At 44.9% G+C, this 25,131-nt stretch overlaps 2 protein-coding genes across 2 annotated transcripts in view; both read left to right on the top strand.

Moving 5' to 3' along the window:
* Nucleotides 1-432: 432 nt before the first annotated feature.
* Nucleotides 433-6,070, top strand: lipt1 (lipoyltransferase 1; the record flags this gene model as incomplete). Its single annotated transcript, XM_079236778.1, has 3 exons — nucleotides 433-979; nucleotides 1,072-1,293; nucleotides 5,327-6,070. 3 exons carry the CDS (start codon nucleotides 433-435, stop codon nucleotides 5,749-5,751), a joined length of 1,194 nt encoding a protein of 397 aa, XP_079092904.1. The 3' UTR covers nucleotides 5,752-6,070.
* Nucleotides 6,071-8,028: 1,958 nt separating this feature from the next.
* Nucleotides 8,029-25,131, top strand: part of eif5b (eukaryotic translation initiation factor 5B) — a 22,379-nt gene continuing 5,276 nt past the window's right edge. The window contains exons 1-19 of the mRNA XM_079236777.1: nucleotides 8,029-8,115; nucleotides 14,286-14,396; nucleotides 14,538-14,601; nucleotides 14,773-14,934; nucleotides 15,014-15,088; nucleotides 15,170-15,575; nucleotides 17,956-18,089; nucleotides 18,175-18,252; nucleotides 18,329-18,479; nucleotides 18,651-18,743; nucleotides 18,830-18,916; nucleotides 19,004-19,063; nucleotides 19,141-19,427; nucleotides 20,284-20,391; nucleotides 20,470-20,580; nucleotides 21,439-21,506; nucleotides 21,802-21,943; nucleotides 22,036-22,167; nucleotides 24,961-25,131. The exon at nucleotides 24,961-25,131 is cut by the window's right edge and continues 12 nt beyond it. Of these exons, the coding sequence (XP_079092903.1) occupies nucleotides 8,081-8,115; nucleotides 14,286-14,396; nucleotides 14,538-14,601; nucleotides 14,773-14,934; nucleotides 15,014-15,088; nucleotides 15,170-15,575; nucleotides 17,956-18,089; nucleotides 18,175-18,252; nucleotides 18,329-18,479; nucleotides 18,651-18,743; nucleotides 18,830-18,916; nucleotides 19,004-19,063; nucleotides 19,141-19,427; nucleotides 20,284-20,391; nucleotides 20,470-20,580; nucleotides 21,439-21,506; nucleotides 21,802-21,943; nucleotides 22,036-22,167; nucleotides 24,961-25,131 (2,475 nt within the window). The 5' untranslated portion in view covers nucleotides 8,029-8,080. The remainder of the gene's footprint in view (nucleotides 8,116-14,285; nucleotides 14,397-14,537; nucleotides 14,602-14,772; nucleotides 14,935-15,013; nucleotides 15,089-15,169; nucleotides 15,576-17,955; nucleotides 18,090-18,174; nucleotides 18,253-18,328; nucleotides 18,480-18,650; nucleotides 18,744-18,829; nucleotides 18,917-19,003; nucleotides 19,064-19,140; nucleotides 19,428-20,283; nucleotides 20,392-20,469; nucleotides 20,581-21,438; nucleotides 21,507-21,801; nucleotides 21,944-22,035; nucleotides 22,168-24,960) is intronic.

Below are 25,131 nucleotides of genomic sequence, written 5' to 3'. Positions count from 1 at the left end.
CCTCCTTCTTCTTCTCCTCCTCTTCCTCCTTCTTCTCTCCTCCTCTTCCTCCCTTCTTCTTCTCCTCCTCCTCCTCCTCCTTCTTCTCCTCCTCCTCCTCCTTCTTCTTCTCCTCCTCTTCCTCCTCTTCCTCCTTCTTCTCCTCCTCCTCCTCCTTCTTCTTCTCCTCCTCCTCCTCCTTCTTCTTCTCCTCCTCTTCCTCCTTCTTCTTCTCCTCCTCCTCCTCCTCCTCATCCTCTTCTCTCCATCACTCCTCCCCCTCCTCCTCCTCCTCCTCCTCCTCCTCCTTCTTCTTCTCCTCCTCCTCCTCCTCCTCCTTCTTCTTCTCCTCCTCCTTCTTCTCCTCCTCCTCCTCCTCCTTCTTCTCCTCCTCTTCCTCCTCTTTCTCCTTTTTCTCCTCCTCCTCCTCCTCCTTCTAGTTTAAAGGTCATAATGTCTCACATCAGGAGGACGTTGTTTCTTGGTAGAAGCCACTCAGGCATCTGTGGGTGTAAAACCAGCAACCATCCGGCTCGGACCGGCTCCCCCTCTTCTTCCTCCTCCTCCTCCTCCTCCTCCCTCTTCTCCTCCTCCTCCACAGCTCTGGTCCTGCGGTCCCGGTCCACCGATGTGTACCAGAACCTGGCCCTGGAGGACTGGATCGACGCCCACGTGGACCTACAGCGCCGCGGCCTCCTGCTGCTGTGGAGGAACCGGCCGGCCGTGGTCATCGGGCGGCACCAGAACCCGTGGAGCGAGTGCGACCTGGCGGCCATGAGGCGCGCCGGCGTCCCTCTGGCGCGGCGGCGGAGCGGCGGCGGAACCGTGTTCCACGACCTCGGGAACCTCAACCTGACCTTCTTCTCCTCCAAGAAGGACTACGACCGCCAGAGGAACCTGGCGGTGGTCACCGGGGCCCTGAGGCGGGTCCGGCCCGAGCTCGCCGTGCGGGCCACCGAGCGGCTCGACATCCTCCTCAACGGGCACCTCAAGATCTCAGGTAAGGTCCTGGAAACGTCCTGGAAACGTCCTGGACCCAGAGGTCAGAATGTGTGTAGCCTTTAGGTCTGTAACGCGCTCTGCTCGTTACAGGAAGTGCGTCCCGGCTGAGCAGGAAGTCGTCGTACCACCACTGCACCCTGCTGCACTCCGCCGACAGCTCCGCCCTCGCCGGCCTGCTGCGGCCCTCGTGTCCCGGTATCCATAGCAACGCCACGCCCAGCGTGCCCTCGCCCGTCGCCAACCTGCTGGACCACGCCCCCACGCTCGGGTGGGAGGAGCTTCTGGACGCACTGACGCACCAGTACAACACAGGTACTCACCAGTAGGGTTGGGTACCCAGAACCGGTGCCAGTATGGCACCGGTTCCAACACGTCCGGTACCTACCGGACCGAAAAGCAACGCAGATTTCGGTGCTTCCTTCCGGTGCCTGAGCCGATTTAAATACTTTTTTTTTTACACTACTCTGTAAAGTTGCTCGGTATATAGATACTAAAAAGGTAGCGCGGTGCCCGCACGCTAAAAACGATTATTAAAATAGCGGATCAGAGCACACTGCTGCTCTGCTCTCTGTCTGCCTGCATGCAGAGCGGGGCTCGAGGGGGCGGGGCTCGAGGGGGCGGGGCTGGAGGGGGCGGGGCTTCCAGCGCTCACACACACACAGTGCGCGCACACAGAGATCGCTGGAGACACATCGGGGGAGTACGGGTCCGGCATCCCATACTCCTGCAGCACCCCCCAAAAAAACCCAGAGGGACCCGGTCGAATGCCTTCTCCAGGTCTACAAAGCACACGGGGTGAAGAGCTGGTCCACTGTTCCACGACCGGGACGGAATCCAGGGTCTCATCCCCCCGGCGCCACCAAGGAGCTTTGACTACCTTTGTGGCCTCCAGCAGGGATATGGGTGAGACCCCCAAGTCTTCAGGCTAGGGCTGGGCGATATGGACCAAAAGTCATATCCCGATATATTTAGGCTGAATATCGATATACGATATATATCCCGATATTTATTCTGCAAAGTGAGAGCAAATATTCAGTCAAAGTCAAAGCCAAATATGACATGTCACAAGTAGTTTTATTGAAACCGGCTATTTCAGTGAACAGTTGCAAAATCAAATGAATAAATAATACAGGTTTCTTCATCTGGTACATGAATAAATGCTCAGCTGTTCAAATAACATTAAAATGTAAACATAAACACTGTATAACAACAGGAGTACCATTTTTTAAATCAAAGCTCCGTAAGGTGCACATTTAAATAAAAAAATATCTTAAATAAAAATAGCCTATAAAATAAAATAGGCCAATCTTTTTCTGAAATAAATATATTTATTATTTAAACATCAGCTTGAGATTACCTTTTCCTTTTTGTTAACTCAATTTCTTATCTGAACAGTCTCAACCAGTTGCACAAAAAGCAGACTATCTGTAGGCTCACACGTCCTGCTCCACCACATATCACTGGTCAGTGCAACATGGGTCACGTTAGCGAGCCGGTCAGCAAGGCTCTGCCTGACTTCGGTATACATGTGTGGCAGTGCTTCTCGTGCAAAGTAGTTGCGACTGGGAAGCTCATATCTCGGGTCCATAGTTTTCAGTAGCTTTCTGAATCCGACTTGTTCCACAGTTGCAACAGGGACCATATCTTCAGCAATGTGATAGGACACCGCTTTAGTTATAGTACACCACTTGTTGCCACTTTTCTTTTCATAAGGCACACTGCGGGAAAATGAAGCTTGCAGTGAGCTTTGTTTCGGGGCTGGAGCTTTTTCGGGTTGTGGATGGCTCGCGGCTGGGCCTTGTTCAGTTTGTGCCACTGTTTTAGGTGGTGAAAAAGATTTGTAGTGCTTCCACCCCTGGCTGTAACTTCTTTATGGCACTCCCTACATATAACGTGATTCTGTTGGTCATCTGATACTTTGTATCCGAACCATCTCCAAATTACTGAGCCACTGCTTTTTCTTTTGCTAACCAATTCCTCCTTCGCACGCCCTGCAGACGTTGTTGCTTCCTCCATGTTTGTTGAAGAGTGTCTGTTCCTGTTCCTGCCCCTCCCCCCTCTGTGATGAAAGAGGAGGGGCGCAGGGGGCCGTGCAGAGAGCTCTGGGTCAGCAGCTTGCCCGGAGCAAGGATCACAGCGCAAATTTGAACTATATCGATATATGCGATATGGTCTAATTCCATATCGCATTTAAAAATATATCGATATATTTTTTATATCGATATATCGCCCAGCCCTACTTCAGGCGCTGCCCCCTCTCCAGGGGACATGTTGGCCGGGTTCAGGAGTTCCTCAAAGAGTTCTTTCCACCGCCCGACGATGTCCCCAGTCCGGGTCAGCAGTCTCCCCCCCCGCTGAGAACAGCCTGGGGTCGGCCCTGCTTTCCCTTCCTGAGCCGTCGGACGGTTTCCCAGAACCTCCTTGAGGCCAACAGGAAGTTCTTCTCCATGGCCTCCCTGAACTCCTCCATGTCCGAGTGTTAGCATCACGACCACCACAGCTGCAGCCCTTCTGGCCTGCCGGTACCCGTCAGCTGCTTCAGGAGACCCCTGGGCCAGCCAGGCCCAAAGGCCTCCTTCAGCTGGACGGCTGAAGCCGCCACGACACCGATGACCTTCTGACCACAGCTCCTAGCGGCCGCAACACAATAGAGGCTTTGAACACGGTCCACTAGGACTGCATGTCCAACCTCAGGAGGTGTGAGAAGTTCTTCCGGAGGTGGGAGTTGAAGACCTCCAGACAGGGTCCTCCACCAGACGTTCCCAGTTCACCCTCACTACACGTTTGGGCTTGCCAGGTTTTTCTAGCCGGGTCCATCTGATCCATCTCTCCACCAGGTGGTGATCAGCTGACAGCTCTGCTCCTCTCTTCACCCGAGTGATCAAGACATTCGGCCGCAGATCAGATGACACGATTACAAAGTCGATCATTGATCTCCGGCCTCAGGTGTTCTGGTACCAGGTCACGTATGAGCCTCTTATGCTCCAGCATGGTGTTCCTTATGGACCAACTGTGGCTAGCACAGAAGTCCAACAACGAAACACCTCTCAGGTTCAGACCGGCAAGCCGTTCCTCACAGTCACCTCCAGGTTTCTCTGTCGTTGTTATTTCTGTGACATCACAACATCATCACAGTGACATCACAGTGACATCACAGCATCATCACAGTGACATCACAGTGACATCAGTGACATCACAGTTCCATCACAGCGACATCAGTGACATCACAGCGACATCAGTGACATCACAGTTCCATCACAGCGACATCAGTGACATCACAGCGACATCAGTGACATCACAGTGACATCACAGCGACATCAGTGACATCACAGCGACATCAGTGACATCACAGTGACATCACAGTGACATCACAGTGACATCACAGCATCATCACAGTGACATCACAGTGACATCACAGCATCATCACAGTGACATCACAGCATCATCACAGTGACATCACAACATCATCACAGCGACATCAGTGACATCACAGCATCATCACAGTGACATCACAGTGACATCACAGTGACATCAGTGACATCACAGTGACATCACAGTGACATCAGTGACATCACAGCGACATCAGTGACATCACAGTGACATCACAGCGACATCAGTGACATCAGTGACATCACAGTGACATCACAGCGACATCAGTGACATCACAGTGACATCACAGCGACATCAGTGACATCACAGTGACATCACAATGACATCACAGCGACATCAGTGACATCACAGTGACATCACAGCGACATCAGTGACATCAGTGACATCACAGTGACATCACAGGGACATCAGTGACATCACAGTGACATCACAGTGACATCACAGCGACATCAGTGACATCACAGTGACATCACAATGACATCACAGCGACATCAGTGACATCACAGTGACATCACAGCGACATCAGTGACATCACAGTGACATCACAGTGACATCACAGTGACATCACAGTGACATCACAGTGACATCACAGTGACATCACAGTGACATCACAGTGACATCACAGTGACATCACAGTGACATCACAGTGACATCACAGTGACATCACAGTGACATCACAGTGACATCACAGGGACATCAGTGACATCACAGTGACATCACAGTGACATCACAGCGACATCAGTGACATCACAGTGACATCACAATGACATCACAGCGACATCAGTGACATCACAGTGACATCACAGCGACATCAGTGACATCACAGTGACATCACAGTGACATCACAGCGACATCAGTGACATCAATGACATCACAGTGACATCATGGTGTTAAGTGGCTCCTTTAAAAACAATGTTTTCTGATTTAAAATGTTCCTCTCCGCTCCGTCCCTCAGAGTTCGGCGCCTCCTCTTCCTCCTCCTCTTCCTCCTCCTCCTCCTCCTCGGCGCTCGTGGACCCGGCGGACGAGTCGGCGTTCCCCGGCGTCGGCCGGGTGGCGGCAGAGCTGCGCGCCTGGGACTGGACGTTCGGCCGGACGCCCCGCTTCAGCGTCCGGACGCTCCTGCCGCTGGAGGCCGGGCGGGCGGCCCGGCTGCAGGCGGAGGTGAAGGGCGGCCTGGTGGAGAGCTGCGAGCTGGACGTCCCCGCCGACTGGCTGCCGCGCCGGCTGAGCGGCGAGCTGAGCGGCGTGCTGCTGGGCGGGAGGTTCTGCCCGCACCGAGCGGCCGCGCTGTTCTCAGAACTGATGCGGTCGGAGAGCGGCGAGCGACGGCGCCGGATGCGGCGCCTCTGTGACGCCGTGGGGTCCGTGATGGGCTGAGTGGGCTGATGCCCCCTGGAGGCCGCAGAGGGCATTACAGACAAACCATCAACTAATAAACACCTGAAAATGGATCATCAATCAAACTGCTTTTCATGGTTATACATATTTATATTTTATTTGTGAACGTTGTGTTATTTATTGTCACATGAAACAACAATTACAGAATATTATATGGTATATGTATTATGTAATTCATGAGCACAGAACAAACTCACAAAGCGTGAATTCAACAATAAATATCAGGAGAAAATAAAACAATACTTAGAGCTAGAAAGTGAAATTATCATGAAACATTGTTTAATGTTTGAATATAAAAGGTGGCTAACTAATGTCTGTAATTACTGTAAACAAAAAATCATGTTTGAATAAATACATGAAATAAAAAATTAACTTTATTTTCTCATTTTCTTTGCGATAGTTTTTGGGTCAAAAACATGATGAAGCTCACGCAGGTCATGTCGCAGGACGCATGCGCAGTTCTCCCGAGTCGAGCCATGCGTGTTGCTGGGGATGAGAGAAAAACTACAGAGCTGTCACTCTGCTGTTTTCTCCGGAAACGAAATACGTTTTTATTTATATTCTGCAGATTTACTCCAAATGTCTATACATCATAATATATGTTTTAATTTTTCCTGCTATCGCTCTACATGTAGATATACAAATAAAAACAATACGTAATAACATTTTAATCAACGAAGTATATTCTGGTATATTCTTTCATATTTTATTTACCTAAATTAAAATGTCTTTCTTTTTTTTAAAGCAGTTTTCAAGCAATTTTGAGGAATTTATTTCTGTAAAATGTTCATGAAAAAAATTAATGTAATTAAAAATTTTTAACACAATGTTGTGTATTTGTAATAAACACAATGACCCGCTGTGTGGTACTACACGTCCCGTTAGAACTACACATGACTACACGTCCCGTTAGAACTACACATTACTACACGTCCCGTTAGAACGGAAGCGCATTGCATTCACTGGATAAAAAAATAGACCCCCTTTCTCGTAATTACGACATCCTGATCTGATTACGAGAGGTGCCATACTGGCCACTGTATGCATGTGTGTGTACAGTCTGTATGCATGTGTGTGTACAGTCTGTATGCATGTGTGTGTACAGTCTGTATGCATGTGTGTGTACAGTCTGTATGCATGTGTGTGTACAGTCTGTATGCATGTGTGTGTACAGTCTGTATGCATGTGTGTGTACAGTCTGTATGCATGTGTGTGTACAGGCGTCTTCTTAGACGGTTCCGTTGCCTTAGCTCCTCCTTGGGGATCTAGGATGTTTAACAGGTTCCGCACAGTTCTTTGAGTCACTGCAGGATCCCCGGCAGAATTATAGTGTGGAGTCTTTAAGTGATGGTTCGCAAAGGTTTATTGAAGTCACCGTAAGAACGATGAAGAAAAACGGAAATAGCAGTTGGTTAGCTTAAGCTCTGACACAGACAAAAAACGTAACCATCTAATAAATATTTGATCAAAACATGAACTTGAACAGGTGCAGACCTTGTGCCCATATCAGCCAGGTGCTAAACTAATACATCCGTAACCTTTTTACACTGTTTTCCGTTGTTATGGCAACTTTTCCTTTCTGCCCGTTTCTTACTAACAACTTCCGATTTTTTCTACTTTCAAAATAAGAGCGCAACCGGAAATGCACCGACTGCAGTAACAAAACGGACTAAAATGAAGGACAACAAAAAAGGAACAAACTATTACAATACTTTAAACTCTCAGATGTCCGTTACAGTCACTACCAAACCAGATTGGATGCATTTCAAATGCATGAATGTGTATCCATGAAGCATCCCGTGTTGGTTCAGCTGCTCCTGCAGAAACAGAGGACATCCAGCGCGCCAGGCTGGGCTTTCCGCCTGAACAACCCCAACGCCTTGAGATGCCTGCGCAGTGTTGACATACTACATTTAATACATCCTCATTTTTTAGAAACATCAGTATTTCCCAGTGTCTCAAACCGAGACGGAAACAATAGCAGATTAACTGCGATAGCGCCATCATTGCCACTGAGAGAGGATTTACAGACGTTTCCTTTTTCTTTATCTTTTCTCGTAATTACGAGATCAGGATGTCGTAATTACGAGAAAAGGGGTCTATTTTATTTTTTTTATCCAGTGAATGCAATGCGCTTCCGTACTTCCGTACGTTAGAACTACACAATAAACACACATGAAAACAGAAGACGTTTTTGGTGAGGCAGAGTGGGACCTCTGCCGTGGATGTCCTACAATAGGCGATCTTTGATGTGCGCCGTCGTGAGAACCGGACCACCGGAGAACCGGAGAACCGCCGCGGCAGCAGGATGGGCAAGAAGCAGAAGAAATCCGGAGAGGACAGGTAGAGAAACAGCACCTGTGCGCGCGGGCACCGGACAGGTGTGAGCCATCAACGTCCGGGTCCGTCAGCCCGCCGCTAGCTTAAAAGCTAACCACGAGAAAGCGGTATGCTAGCATGTTAGCTTAGCATCCGGCTGCTCGGCTCCAACGGCTCTTTAATCGGCCTCTGATAACCGAGCAGGAGCCCGGACTGCCGGGCAAGCTGCCGGCGGAGAGCCGCTAAACCACGTGGAGCTAAGTGTGTTGAGTGAAGCTAAGCTAGTGGTTAGCCTGATGTATCACCAGGTACTAATACACTGAATTTACAACCTAATACTAGTTACATCAGGTACTAATACACTGAATTTACAACCTAATACTAGTTACATCAGGTACTAATACACTGAATATACAACCTAATACTAGTAACACCAGGTACTAATACACTGAATATACAACCTACTACTAGTAACACCAGGTACTAATACACTGAATATACAACCTACTACTAGTTACATCAGGTACTAATACACTGAATATACAACCTACTACTAGTTACATCAGGTACTAATACACTGAATATACAACCTAATACTAGTAACACCAGGTACTAATACACTGAATACACAACCTAATACTAGTTACATCAGGTACTAATACACTGAATATACAACCTAATACTAGTAACACCAGGTACTAATACACTGAATATACAACCTACTACTAGTTACACCAGGTACTAATACACTGAATACACAACCTAATACCAGTTACATCAGGTACTAATACACTGAGTACACAACCTACTACTAGTTACATCAGGTACTAATACACTGAATATACAACCTAATACTAGTTACACCAGGTACTAATACACTGAATATACAACCTAATACTATTACACCAGGTACTAATACACTGAATACACAACCTAATACTAGTAACACCAGGTACTAATACACTGAATATACAACCTACTACTATTACACCAGGTACTAATACACTGAATATACAACCTAATACTATTACACCAGGTACTAATACACTGAATATACAACCTAATACTATTACACCAGGTACTAATACACTGAATATACAACCTAATACTAGTTACACCAGGTACTAATACACTGAATATACAACCTACTACTATTACACCAGGTACTAATACACTGAATATACAACCTAATACTAGTTACATCAGGTACTAATACACTGAATATACAACCTAATACTAGTTACATCAGGTACTAATACACTGAATATACAACCTACTACTATTACACCAGGTACTAATACACTGAATATACAACCTACTACTATTACATCAGGTACTAATACACTGAATATATAACCTACTCCTATTACACCAGGTACTAATACACTGAATATACAACCTAATACTAGTTACATCAGGTACTAATACACTGAATATAGAACCTACTACTAGTAACACCAGGTACTAATACACTGAATATACAAACTAATACTAGTTACATCAGGTACTAATACACTGAATATACAAACTAATACTAGTTACATCAGGTACTAATACACTGAATATACAAACTAATACTAGTTACATCAGGTACTAATACACTGAATATACAAACTAATACTAGTTACATCAGGTACTAATACACTGAATATACACACTAATGCTAGTTACATCAGGTACTAATACACTGAATATACAAACTAATACTAGTTACATCAGGTACTAATACACTGAATATACAACCTACTACGAGTAACACCGGGTACTAATACACTGAATATACAACCTACTACTATTACATCAGGTACTAATACACTGAATATACAACCTACTACTATTACATCAGGTACTAATACACTGAATATACAACCTACTACTATTACACCAGGTACTAATACACTGAATATACAACCTAATACTAGTTACATCAGGTACTAATACACTGAATATAGAACCTACTACTAGTAACACCAGGTACTAATACACTGAATATACAAACTAATACTAGTTACATCAGGTACTAATACACTGAATATACAAACTAATACTAGTTACATCAGGTACTAGTACACTGAATATACAAACTAATACTAGTTACATCAGGTACTAATGCACTGAATATACAAACTAATACTAGTTACATCAGGTACTAATACACTGAATATACAACCTACTACTATTACACCAGGTACTAATACACTGAATATACAACCTACTACGAGTAACACCGGGTACTAATACACTGAATATACAACCTACTACTAGTAACACCAGGTACTAATACACTGAATATACAACCTACTACTAGTAACACCAGGTACTAATACACTGAATACACAACCTAATACTAGTAACACCAGGTACTAATACACTGAATATACAACCTAATACTAGTTACATCAGGTACTAATACATTGAATATACAACCTACTACTATTACACCAGGTACTAATACACTGAATATACAACCTAATACTAGTTACATCAGGTACTAATACACTGAATATACAACCTACTACTATTACATCAGGTACTAATACACTGAATATACAACCTACTACTATTACATCAGGTACTAATACACTGAATATAGAACCTACTACTAGTAACACCAGGTACTAATACACTGAATATACAAACTAATATTAGTTACATCAGGTACTAATACACTGAATATACAAACTAATACTAGTTACATCAGGTACTAATACACTGAATATACAAACTAATACTAGTTACATCAGGTACTAATACACTGAATATACAAACTAATACTAGTTATATCAGGTACTAATACACTGAATATACAACCTACTACTATTACACCAGGTACTAATACACTGAATATACAACCTACTACGAGTAACACCGGGTACTAATACACTGAATATACAACCTACTACTAGTAACACCAGGTACTAATACACTGAATATACAACCTAATACTAGTTACATCAGGTACTAATACACTGAATATACAACCTACTACTAGTAACACCAGGTACTAATACACTGAATATACAACCTACTACTAGTAACACCAGGTACTAATACACTGAATATACAACCTAATACTAGTTACATCAGGTACTAATACACTGAATATACAACCTACTACTATTACATCAGGTACTAATACACTGAATATACAAACTAATACTAGTTACATCAGGTACTAATACACTGAATATACAACCTAATACTATTACATCAGGTACTAATACACTGAATATACAACCTACTACTATTACACCAGGTACTAATACACTGAATATACAACCTACTACTAGTAACACCAGGTGCTAATACACTGAATATACAACCTACTACTAGTAACACCAGGTACTAATACACTGAATATACAACCTAGTACTAGTTACATCAGGTACTAATACACTGAATATACAACCTACTACTATTACACCAGGTACTAGTACACTGAATATACAACCTACTACTATTACACCAGGTACTAATACACTGAATACACAACCTAATACTAGTTACATCAGGTACTAATACACTGAGTACACAACCTAATACTAGTTACATCAGGTACTAATACACTGAATATACAACCTACTACTAGTAACACCAGGTACTAATACACTGAATATACAACCTACTACTAGTAACACCAGGTACTAATACACTGAATATACAACCTACTACTATTACACCAGGTACTAATACAATGAATACACAACCTAATACTAGTTACATCAGGTACTAATACACTGAGTACACAACATACAGGTGGCTGATGGGAAATAAAGCTGAAGTGTCCAGTCAGCGTTTCATTGTTTCATTGTTTCATTGTTTCATTGTTCTCACACAAAGAGTTCATCTGCTGCCCAGAGCTGTTCACAGCTGCTCGCAGCTTTAATTGATCCTATTGGTTCTGCTATTGATCCTATGGGTTCTGTTATTGATCCTATGGGTTCTGTTATTGATCCTATGGGTTCTGTTGTTGATCCTATGGGTTCTGTTGTTGATCCTATGGGTTCTGTTATTGATCATATGGGTTCTGTTATTGATCCTATGGGTTCTGTTGTTGATCCTATGGGTTCTGTTGTTGATCCTATGGGTTCTGTTATTGATCATATGGGTTCTGTTATTGATCCTATGGGTTCTGTTGTTGATCCTATGGGTTCTGTTGTTGATCCTATGGGTTCTGAGCGACTGACAGAGTCAGTCCCGAGAGGACCCTATTTAATACAGAGGATTTTTAGGGTCATTAGAACATTGGGAGCCTTTTTGGGGGACTTGTCATATTCAAAAACTCACCAAATTTGGAACACTTGTCAGGTCTGGTGAAAATAGAGATCTATTAAAGCCGGGGAAAAAAGTTCCAAAAAATGACTCTCTAGCGCCCCCTACAAGTTGGACCGGCGACGCCCCTCGCCCAGAATTTTTTTTTTACTTGAAAAAATTCACACATGTCCGTCTCCACCTGCTCTCCAAAAAAGCCTCTCAGACCCATAAAGTCCGCCTATGAATATTTTCCGCCATTTTGAATTTTGTGAAAAACACAAATTTGCACTTTTCTACTAATCGCTATGTCCTTTTCATACCAAACTTGGTAGTTATCATCATTCTTACTGGCTCATCAACGCTAAATTGGAATTTCTTGGATATCTCATTGCGTTGAGGAGATATCGACCAATCAACGTCTTAGGGGCGTGTCTTGTTTTTAAACACTCATAACATTAAAACTATTTGGACAAACGACTCCACACTTGGGGTATATGTGCACATCGCATCCCCTAACTTGCAATAAATCAGGCGTCCAATTTGAACAATAGGGGGCGCTACAGTACTTCGGCCAATTTGCCATTTTTCGGCCCATTTATGCTAATTTTAGCATATATTTGCATTTACGCCAAATACTACTCCTCCTACAAATTTCACACAATCGACTTAAATTCTGTTCTTAAGTGATATCAAGACCCTCAGGAGTATGGCTTGTGCGCTCGCAACGTTTTCACTCAACGGCCTTGACGTGACGGCACCCAAAGACGCGCCTACTTTGAGCTAACCGCTATATGAGAGAAAGCTGTTGTAACTCCTCCATACATGATGCTATTACCCCAATACTCCTCATGCATGATACTGGTCCATGCCTGAGGACATGTACATGACAAATGTTCAGATTGTCATAGCGCCACCTACTGGCAAAAGTAAATCAGCCAAACGGCATCGGATTTACATCTAATTTACATGACCTGCTCTACTCTTCACATAGAGAAACATGATGTGTGTGTGTGTGTGTGTGTGTGTGTGTGTGTGTGTGTGTGTGTGTGTGTGTGTACTGACTGTGTGTGTCATCATCGACCCTGCTTTCAACCGGCCTGATCAGTAAATCACATCGTACCTTATTCATAAAACATATTCATGGTACCTTATTGCTTAAATATAAGATACTTATATATTCATAGTAACCTACTAGCGCCACCTACTGGCCAAACTAAATATACCAAGCTGCATCCCATTTACATGCAATTTAAATCACCTGGTCTACTCTTCACGTACAGAAACATGATGCACAGTATATGTTCACATTGTCGTAGCGCCACCTACTGGCCAAAGGAAATCAGCCAAACAGCATCGGATTTAAATAAAAATGACAGCGCCCAATTGCATGCTGGGTAACGCTCATAAACAGGAAGAGACAGACCGGAAGACAATCCACACAAACAGCTGTTCGCCGCCCAACGCTGAGACAGTCTTTCCCAGCATGCCTTTTGCCCGTGTAATTTGGAACCATGACGGATGCCAGTGACGCTGGAACCTAAGTCGCTCTACTGCGCTGCCAGGATTGAACTGTAAACATGAATTGCTGGTCCCTGCTCTTGTTGAGGCCCTTCATGGGTTGGGCCGGTTTCCTTCTGAGGCCAGCCGACGACCCGCCGGCTGCCCCAAACGTGCCGGGATCCAGCGAGGACCCATTCACAGCTGCTCGCAGCTTTAATTGATCCTATTGGTTCTGCTATTGATCTTATGGGTTCTGCTATTGATCCTGTATCGGTTCTTGATCGGAGGTGGTTTTGATCCTCTATTGGTTCCTGATCGGAGGTGTTATTGATCCTGTATCGGTTCCTGATTGGAGGTGCTATTGATCCTGTATCGGTTCCTGATCGGAGGTGGTATTGATCCTCTATTGGTTCCTGATCGGTTCTGTTATTGATCCCCAGAGACGACGGCGTGGACCTGGACGCTCTGGCTGCAGAGATCGAAGGAGCCGGAGCCCAGAAGGAGCCGAAAGGGAAGAAGAAGAAGAAAGGAGTCAAGAAGGACGACTTCGAGTACGACCCTCTTCATCCTCTTCCTCATCTTCCTCTCTCTCTCCCTCCTCTTCATCATCTTCCTCCTTCTCTTCCTCTCTCTCTTCCCCTCCTCTTCATCATCTTCCTCCTCCTCCCTCTAACTCTTGTGTTTCCCTGCAGTGAGGAAGACATCCTGAAGGAGCTGGAGGAGTTGTCTCTGGAGACTCAGGGAGGAAAAGCAAAGGTATGTAATATATATATATATATATATATACTACAATATATATATATATATATATGTATATATATATATATATATATATATATATATACAATAGTAATATTCTATATTGAAGCGGGTTGAAGTCAAAGTTCTGGTGAGATTCTCAGAAACGAGAGGATTTATTTCCCTCAGCAGAAAGCCGAGGCGGAGAGCGTCGAGCCTCCCAAACCAGAGAAGAAGAAGACCAGGAAGGGGAAGAAAGGCGGGGCCGAGGTTGAGGAGGGTGAGGAGGAAGGAGGTCAAGCTCAGGCGGATGAAGAGCAGAGGAATGGAGAGCAGAAAGATAACAAGAAGGTGAGGAGTCGAGTCTTCATGCGCAAAACACTCTCCATGGATGTTTGACCCTTCTGAGCCTCCGTACTTTCTCCTCCAGGCTCCTCCCTCTTCCGATGAGGACAGCCTCCAGGCCAGAGGAGGCAAGAAGACGTCTGAGGAGGAGGACGCAGACGTGAGAGGAGGAGGAGGAGGAGGAGGGGTAGGGGGAGGAGGAGGAGGAGGAGGAGGAGGAGGAGGAGGAGGAGGAGGAGGAGGAGGAGGAGGAGGGGGGAAGCAGGAGGACGGGTCAGACGATGACATCGAAGGAGAGTTTACCTACAGGACGGAGAAGAAGAAGACCAAAGGTAAAGCGGCCAAGCCGGACAGCGAGGAGGAGGAGGAGGAGGAGGAGCAGCAGGAGGAAGAGGAGGAGGAGTTCGGAGGCTCCAAGATGAAGACGGCGGCGCAGAAGAAGGCGGAGAAGAAGGAGAGGGACAAGAAGAAGAAGGAGGAGGACAGGATGAAGCAGAAGAAGCTGAAGGAGAAGGAGGGCGTGGAGCCGCAGAAAGAGCCAGAGAAGAAGATGCCGGAGGCCACGCCCCCGCAGGCCACGCCTCCCCAGGACGCCACACCTGCAGGAGCAGAGGAGGAACAGGAAGGGGCGGAGCCAGCAGGTGACGGTAAGAAGGTCAAGCATACAACCGACTACTAGTAGAAGTATCAGGTACTAATACACTGAATATACAATCTACTACGAGTAGAAGTATCAGGTACTAATACACTGAATACTAGTAGAAGTATCAGGTACTAATACACTGAATACTAGCAGAAGTATCAGGTACTAATACACTGAATACTAATAGAAGTATCAGGTACTAATACACTGAATACTAGTAGAAGTATCAGGTACTAATACACTGAATACTAGTAGAAGTATCAGGTACTAATACACTGAATATACAATCTACTACTAGTAGAAGTATCAGGTACTAACACACTGAATACTAGTAGAAGTATCAGGTACTAATACACTGAATATACAATCTACTACTAGTAGAAGTATCAGGTACTAACACACTGAATACTAGTAGAAGTATCAAGTACTAACACACTGAATACTAGTAGAAGTATCAGGTACTAACACACTGAATATACAATCTAATACTAGTAGAAGTATCAGGTACTAATACACTGAATACTAGTAGAAGTATCAGGTACTAACACACTGAATACTAGTAGAAGTATCAGGTACTAACACACTGAATACTAGTAGAAGTATCAGGTACTAACACACTGAATACTAGTAGAAGTATCAGGTACTAATACACTGAATAATAGTAGAAGTATCAGGTACTAATACACTGAATACTAGTAGAAGTATCAGGTACTAATACACTGAATATACAATCTACTACTAGTAGAAGTATCAGGTACTAATACACTGAATACTAGTAGAAGTATCAGGTACTAATACACTGAATACTAGTAGAAGTATCAGGTACTAATACACTGAATACAAGTAGAAGTATCAGGTACTAATACACTGAAAACTAGTAGAAGTATCAGGTACTAACACACTGAATACTAGTAGAAGTATCAAGTACTAATACACTGAATACTAGTAGAAGTATCAGGTACTAATACACTGAATATACAATCTACTACTAGTAGAAGTATCAGGTACTAATACACTGAATACTAGTAGAAGTATCAGGTACTAATACACTGAATACTAGTAGAAGTATCAGGTACTAATACACTGAATACTAGTAGAAGTATCAGGTACTAATACACTGAATATACAATCTACTACTAGTAGAAGTATCAGGTACTAACACACTGAATACTAGTAGAAGTATCAGGTACTAATACACTGAATACTAGTAGAAGTATCAGGTACTAACACACTGAATACTAGTAGAAGTAACAGGTACTAATACACTGAATACTAGTAGAAGTATCAGGTACTAACACACTGAATATACAATCTACTACTAGTAGAAGTATCAGGTACTAATACACTGAATACTAGTAGAAGTATCAGGTACTAATACACTGAATACTAGTAGAAGTATCAGGTACTAATACACTGAATATACAATCTACTACTAGTAGAAGTATCAGGTACTAATACACTGAATACTAGTAGAAGTATCAGGTACTAATACACTGAATATACAATCTACTACTAGTAGAAGTATCAGGTACTAATACACTGAATACTAGTAGAAGTATCAGGTACTAATACACTGAATACTAGCAGAAGTGTCAGGTACTAATACACTGAATACTAGTAGAAGTATCAGGTACTAATACACTGAATACTAGCAGAAGTATCAGGTACTAACACACAGAATACTAGTAGAAGTATCAGGTACTAATACAACCGACTACTAGTAGAAGTATCAGGTACTAATACACTGAATATACAATCTACTACTAGTAGAAGTATCAGGTACTAATACACTGAATATACAATCTACTACTAGTAGAAGTATCAGGTACTAATACACTGAATACTAGCAGAAGTATCAGGTACTAATACACTGAATACTAGCAGAAGTATCAGGTACTAATACACTGAATATACAATCTACTACTAGTAGAAGTATCAGGTACTAATACACTGAATACTAGCAGAAGTATCAGGTACTAACACACTGAATACTAGTAGAAGTATCAGGTACTAACACTGAATACTAGTAGAAGTATCAGGTACTAATACACTGAATACTAGCAGAAGTATCAGGTACTAACACTCTGAATACTAGCAGAAGTATCAGGTACTAACACTCTGAATACTAGCAGAAGTATCAGGTACTAATACACTGAATACTAGTAGAAGTATCAGGTACTAATACACTGAATACTAGCAGAAGTATCAGGTACTAATACACTGCATACTAGCAGAAGTATCAGGTACTAATACACTGAATACTAACAGAAGTATCAGGTACTAATACACTGAATACTAGTAGAAGTATCAGGTACTAATACACTGAATACTAGCAGAAGTATCAGGTACTAACACATTCTTCTTCTGCTGTGTTTTTCTGGCAGAGGAGGTTGAAGGCGACAAGAAGAAGAAGGACAAGAAGAAGAAGAAGGGGAAGGAGGAGAAGGAGGAGAAGAAGAAGGGCCCCAGCAAGGCCACGGTGAAAGCGATGCAGGAGGCCCTGGCCAAGATGAAAGAGGTAGGTGCATTCTGGGAAACGTAGTCACGATGGTGTAACGAGTCTTTTCCTCTGTGGTGTTTTCAGCGTTGTGTTGTTGTCGTAGGAGGAGGAGACGGCGCTGAGGGAGGAGGAGGAGCGCCTGGTACGGCTGGAGGAGATGGAGAAGGAGAGGCTGGAGCAGGTAACAAGCCGCCATCTTGTTTGTCAGCAGCTGGTCTACCTGACTCCTCCCTGACCTTTGACCTGCCGCCCCACAGGAGCGCCTGGACCAGGAGCGCCGGGAGAAGAAGAAGCTGAAGGAGAAGGAGAGGAAGGAGCGTCTGAAGAAGGAGGGAAAGCTGCTGACCAAGTCCCAGAAGGAGCAGCGAGCGCGGGCCGAGAACATGCTGAGGCTGCTGCAGGCGCAGGGTGGGTGTCACCTGGGCTCACCTGGGTCACAAGGTCAACACTCACTTCACCTATACAGGTGTAGTGAGTGTTGACCGTGTGTCACCTGTACAGGTGTTGACCGTGTGTCACCTGTACAGGTGTTGACCGTGTGTCACCTGTACAGGTGTTGACCGTGTGTTACCTGTACAGGTGTTGAGGTTCCGTCCAAAGACTCGTTGCCGAAGAAGAAGCCGGTGTACGGGGACAAGAGGAAGAAGAAGCCGAGCGTTCAGACCCCTGAAGGTAACGCTGCAGTGAGACGGTCTCTCTCTCTGAGTATAGAAACACAATGACCTTCCTCATCCTCTTCTTCATCATCCTCCTCCTAGAAACCTCAGAGGTGACCTCGGCCATCTTAGAGACGCCCGAGCCGGTGGCAATGGAGACGCCGGCTGAGCCGCCGGCCGCAGAGCCAGGTGAGCCAGGTGAGCCAGGTGAGCCAGGACTTGTCTTCACGACCACGACTTGGTCTTGTGTCCTCACCTCTTCTTCTGCTTCTTCAGAGGTGAAACCTGAGCCGGCTGTAGACGACTGGGAGGCCATCGCCACCGATGAGGAGAAAGGTGAGGAAGTATTAAATACCACCAGTACTTTAATAGTTGTGTGGTACTATGTGTATAAATACACTCTCTTGTGCCAGAGTTGAAGAAAATACACATCGAGGTGAAGGAGGACAGCACCGCTCCTCCTCAGCCTACGGGCAGCGACGAAGACGAGGACGAGGAGGAAGACGATGACGATGAGGACGAGGAGGAGGAAGACGAAGAGGAAAGCGAGCCGGAGAAGGAGGCGCCGCCGCCGGCACCAACGATGACGAGCCACGGGAAGAGGAAGACGAAGGACAGCGAGGACGAGACCAGCGAGGAGGAAGACGACGACCGGACGAAGGAGGAGCGTCTGTACGACCGAGCCAAGAGGAGGATCGAGGTGAGAGGAGGAGGAGGAGGAGGAGGAGGAGGAGGAGGAGGAGAAAGAAGGGGAGGAGGAGGAGGAAGGGGAGGAGGAGGATGTTGAAGGAGGAGGAGGAGGAAGAAGAGGAGGAGGAAGAAGAAGAGGCTGGAGGGAGGAAGAAGAGGAGGGGAGGCGAGGGAGGGGGAGGAGGAGAAGGAGAGGAGGCTGAAGAGAGGAGGAGGAGGGAGGGAGGGAGGGAGGAAGAGGAGGAGGAGGAGGAGAATGATGCTGCTGCTGAAGAGGGAGGCGAGGTAGGAGGAGGAGGAAGGAAGGAAGGAAGGAAGGAGGAGGAGGAGGAGGAGGAGGAGGAGGAGGAGGAGGAGGAAGGATTGGGAGGAGGAGGAGGAGGAGGAGGAGGAGGAGGAGGGGGAGGAGGAGGAGAAGAAAGAAGGGGAGGAGGAGGAGGAAGGGGAGGAGGAGGATGTTGAAGGAGGAGGAGGAGGAAGAAGAGGAGGAGGAAGAAGAAGAGGCTGGAGGGAGGAAGAAGAGGAGGGGAGGAGAGGGAGGGGGAGGAGGAGAAGGAGAGGAGGCTGAAGAGAGGAGGAGGAGGGAGGGAGGGAGGGAGGAAGAGGAGGAGGAGGAGGAGAATGATGCTGCTGCTGAAGAGGGAGGCGAGGTAGGAGGAGGAGGAAGGAAGGAAGGAAGGAAGGAGGAGGAGGAGGAGGAGGAGGAGGAGGAGGAAGGATTGGGAGGAGGAGGAGGAGGAGGAGGAGGAGGAAGGATAGGGAGGAGGAGGAGGAGGAGGAGGAGGAGGAGGAGGAGGAGGAGGAGGAAGGATAGGGAGGAGGAAGGAGACGACTTGGTCGCTGACTGTCCTCCTGCGTCTCCATAGAAACGTAAAGCGGACAACATAAAGAACATTGACTTGGACACGCTGAGGTCTCCAGTGGTCTGTGTGCTGGGACACGTGGACACGGGCAAGACCAAGATCCTGGACAAGGTGAGGCCGCTTCCTGTCTGCTTCCTGTTTGTGGTGACTGCCATGGTAACGCTTTGGTGTGTGTGTGTGTGTGTGTAGCTGCGACACACCAACGTTCAGGACGGAGAGGCTGGAGGAATCACTCAGCAGATCGGAGCCACGAACGTCCCCAAAGAAACCATCGAGGAGCAGACGAGGATGGTGAAGAACGTACGTACTGATGATGTCACTGATGATGTCACTGATCACTGCAACGTACTGATGATGTCACTGATGATGTCACTGATCACTGCAACGTACTGATGATGTCACTGATCACTGCAACGTACTGATGATGTCACTGATCAGTAACGTACTGATGATGTCACTGATCACAGTAACGTACTGATGATGTCACTGATCAGTAACGTACTGATGATGTCACTGATCAGTAACGTACTGATGATGTCACTGATCACAGTAACGTACTGATGATGTCACTGATCAGTAACGTGTTGATGATGTCACTGATCAGTAACGTGTTGATGATGTCACTGATCAGTAACGTACTGATGATGTCACTGATCACAGTAACGTACTGATGATGTCACTGATCAGTAACGTGTTGATGATGTCACTGATCAGTAACGTGTTGATGATGTCACTGATCAGTAACGTACTGATGATGTCACTGATCACAGTAACGTACTGATGATGTCACTGATCAGTAACGTGTTGATGATGTCACTGATCAGTAACGTACTGATGATGTCACTGATCACAGTAACGTACTGATGATGTCACTGATCAGTAACGTGTTGATGATGTCACTGATCACAGTAACGTACTGATGATGTCACTGATCAGTAACGTGTTGATGATGTCACTGATCAGTAACGTGTTGATGATGTCACTGATCAGTAACGTACTGATGATGTCACTGATCACAGTAACGTACTGATGATGTCACTGATCAGTAACGTGTTGATGATGTCACTGATCAGTAACGTACTGATGATGTCACTGATCACAGTAACGTACTGATGATGTCACTGATCAGTAACGTGTTGATGATGTTGTTTGTTGCAGTTTGAAAAAGAAAGCATCCGGATCCCCGGCATGCTGATCATCGACACACCAGGTCACGAGTCCTTCAGGTACCACACCACAATAACAGTACTAATACCACCAGTACTATGAACAGTGTAAAGGTACTCTGTCCCAGTACAAGTACTAATACCACAGTGTAAAGGTACTCTGTCCCAGTAGAAGTACTAATACCACAGTGTAAAGGTACTCTGTCCCAGTAGAAGTACTAATACCACAGTGTAAAGGTACTCTGTCCCAGTAGAAGTACTAATACCACAGTGTATAACTTCTCTGAGGCTAGTTATTTCTCCATGCATTGATTGGTTGGTAAGAAGTGATGAAGGTGACCCTCCTCCTCCTCAGCAACCTGAGGAACCGAGGCAGCTCTCTGTGTGACATCGCCATCCTGGTGGTGGACATCATGCATGGCCTGGAGCCGCAGACGCTGGAGTCCATCAACCTGCTGAAGGAGAAGAAGTGTCCCTTCATCGTGGCCCTCAACAAGGTGGGGCTCCTCCTCCTCCTCCTCCTCCTCCTTCTTCTTCTTCCTCTCTCGACTTTCTCCTCCTCCTCCCTGACCGTGGTGTGTGTCGTCAGGTGGACCGTCTGTACGACTGGAAGAGGAGTCCAGAGACGGATGTTGTGATCACGCTGAAGAAGCAGAAGAAGAACACCAAGGACGAGTTCGACGAGAGAACCAAGGCCGTGATCGTGGAGTTCGCTCAGCAGGTATGACGTCATCACTCACTCATTATGACGTCATCACTCACTCTTTATGACATCATCACTCACTCTTTATGACATCATCACTCACTCTTTATGACATCATCACCCATTATGACGTCATCACTCACTCATTATGACGTCATCACTCACTCTTTATGACATCATCACTCACTCTTTATGACGTCATCACTCACTCTTTATGACGTCATCACTCATTATGACGTCATCACTCACTCTTTATGATGTCATCACTCACTCAGTATGACGTCATCACTCACTCATATACATTACACTCAGTATGACATCATCACTCACTCAGTATGACATCATCACTCACTTTATGACGTCATCACTCACTCTTTTTGACGTCATCACTCACTCATATACATTACACTCATTATGACGTCATCACTCTATGACGTCATCACTCATTCTTTATGACGTCATCACTCATTATGACGTCATCACTCACTCATACATTACACTCTTTATGATGTCATCACTCACTCTTTATGACGTCATCACTCACTCTTTATGACATCATCACTCACTCTTTATGACGTCATCACTCATTATGACGTCATCACTCACTCTTTATGACGTCATTATGACGTCATCACTCACTCTTTATGGCGTCATCACTCATTATGATGTCATCACTCACTCTTTATGACGTCATCACCCATTATGACGTCATCACTCACTCATATACATTACACTCTTTATGATGTCATCACTCACTCTTTATGACGTCATCACTGACTCATACATTACACTCAGTATGATGTCATCACTCACTCTTTATGACGTCATCACTCACTCTTTATGACATCATCACTCACTCTTTATGACGTCATCACTCACTCTTTATGACGTCATCGCTCACTCTTTATGACGTCATTATGACGTCATCACTCACTCATTATGACGTCATCACTCATTATGACGTCATCACTCACTCTTTATAACGTCATCACTCATTATGACGTCATCACTCACTCTTTATGACGTCATCACTCATTATGACGTCATCACTCACTCATATACATTACACTCTTTATGATGTCATCACTCACTCTTTATGACGTCATCACTGACTCATACATTACACTCAGTATGACATCATCACTCACTCAGTATGACATCATCACTCACTTTATGACGTCATCACTCACTCTTTTTGACGTCATCACTCACTCATATACATTACACTCATTATGACGTCATCACTCTATGACGTCATCACTCATTCTTTATGACGTCATCACTCATTATGACGTCATCACTCACTCATACATTACACTCTTTATGATGTCATCACTCACTCTTTATGACGTCATCACTCACTCTTTATGACATCATCACTCACTCTTTATGACGTCATCACTCATTATGACGTCATCACTCACTCTTTATGACGTCATTATGACGTCATCACTCACTCTTTATGGCGTCATCACTCATTATGATGTCATCACTCACTCTTTATGACGTCATCACCCATTATGACGTCATCACTCACTCATATACATTACACTCTTTATGATGTCATCACTCACTCTTTATGACGTCATCACTGACTCATACATTACACTCAGTATGATGTCATCACTCACTCTTTATGACGTCATCACTCACTCTTTATGACATCATCACTCACTCTTTATGACGTCATCACTCACTCTTTATGACGTCATCGCTCACTCTTTATGACGTCATTATGACGTCATCACTCACTCATTATGACGTCATCACTCATTATGACGTCATCACTCACTCTTTATAACGTCATCACTCATTATGACGTCATCACTCACTCTTTATGACGTCATCACTCATTATGACGTCATCACTCACTCATATACATTACACTCTTTATGATGTCATCACTCACTCTTTATGACGTCATCACTGACTCATACATTACACTCAGTATGATGTCATCACTCACTCTTTATGACGTCATCACTCACTCTTTATGACATCATCACTCACTCTTTATGACATCATCACTCATTATGACGTCATCACTCACTCTTTATGACGTCATCACTCATTATGACGTCATCACTCACTCATATACATTACACTCTTTATGATGTCATCACTCACTCTTTATGACGTCATCACTGACTCATACATTACACTCAGTATGATGTCATCACTCACTCTTTATGACGTCATCACTCACTCATACATTACACTCAGTATGATGTCATCACTCACTCTTTATGACGTCATCACTCACTCTTTATGACATCATCACTCACTCTTTATGACGTCATCACTCATTATGACGTCATCACTCACTCTTTATGACGTCATCACTCATTATGACGTCATCACTCACTCTTTATGACGTCATCACTCATTATGACGTCATCACTCACTCTTTATGACGTCATCACTCATTATGACATCATCACTCACTCATATACATTACACTCTTTATGATGTCATCACTCACTCTTTATGACGTCATCACTGACTCATACATTACACTCAGTATGACGTCATCACTCACTCTTTATGACGTCATCACTCATTATGACGTCATCACTCACTCATACATTACATTCAGTATGACGTCATCACTCACTCATATACATTACCCTCAGTATGACATCATCACTCACACCGCCATTTATGACACTTTACTAGTACAGACAAATAAAACACAGCCATGTTTTATATTCATGAGATTGGGAGCTTCTTTTATTGCTTCCACACGGCTCTCAACATGGCGACAGCTTTTGACCACCGTTCCTCCCCTCACCCTCTGAACTCGCTCCTCAGGGTCTCAACGCCGCCTTGTTCTACGAGAACAAAGACCCCAGAACCTTCGTGTCGCTGGTTCCCACCTCGGCCCACAGCGGTGACGGCATGGGGAACCTCATCGCGCTGCTGGTGGAGCTCACGCAGACCATGCTGGCCCGCCGGCTGGCGCACTGCGACGAGCTGCGGGCG

This window comes from Taurulus bubalis (assembly GCF_910589615.1).
Source record: "Taurulus bubalis genome assembly, chromosome: 21".
NCBI classification, from domain to species: Eukaryota; Metazoa; Chordata; class Actinopteri; order Perciformes; family Cottidae; genus Taurulus; species Taurulus bubalis.
This window is presented reverse-complemented; position numbering and strand designations above follow the sequence as displayed.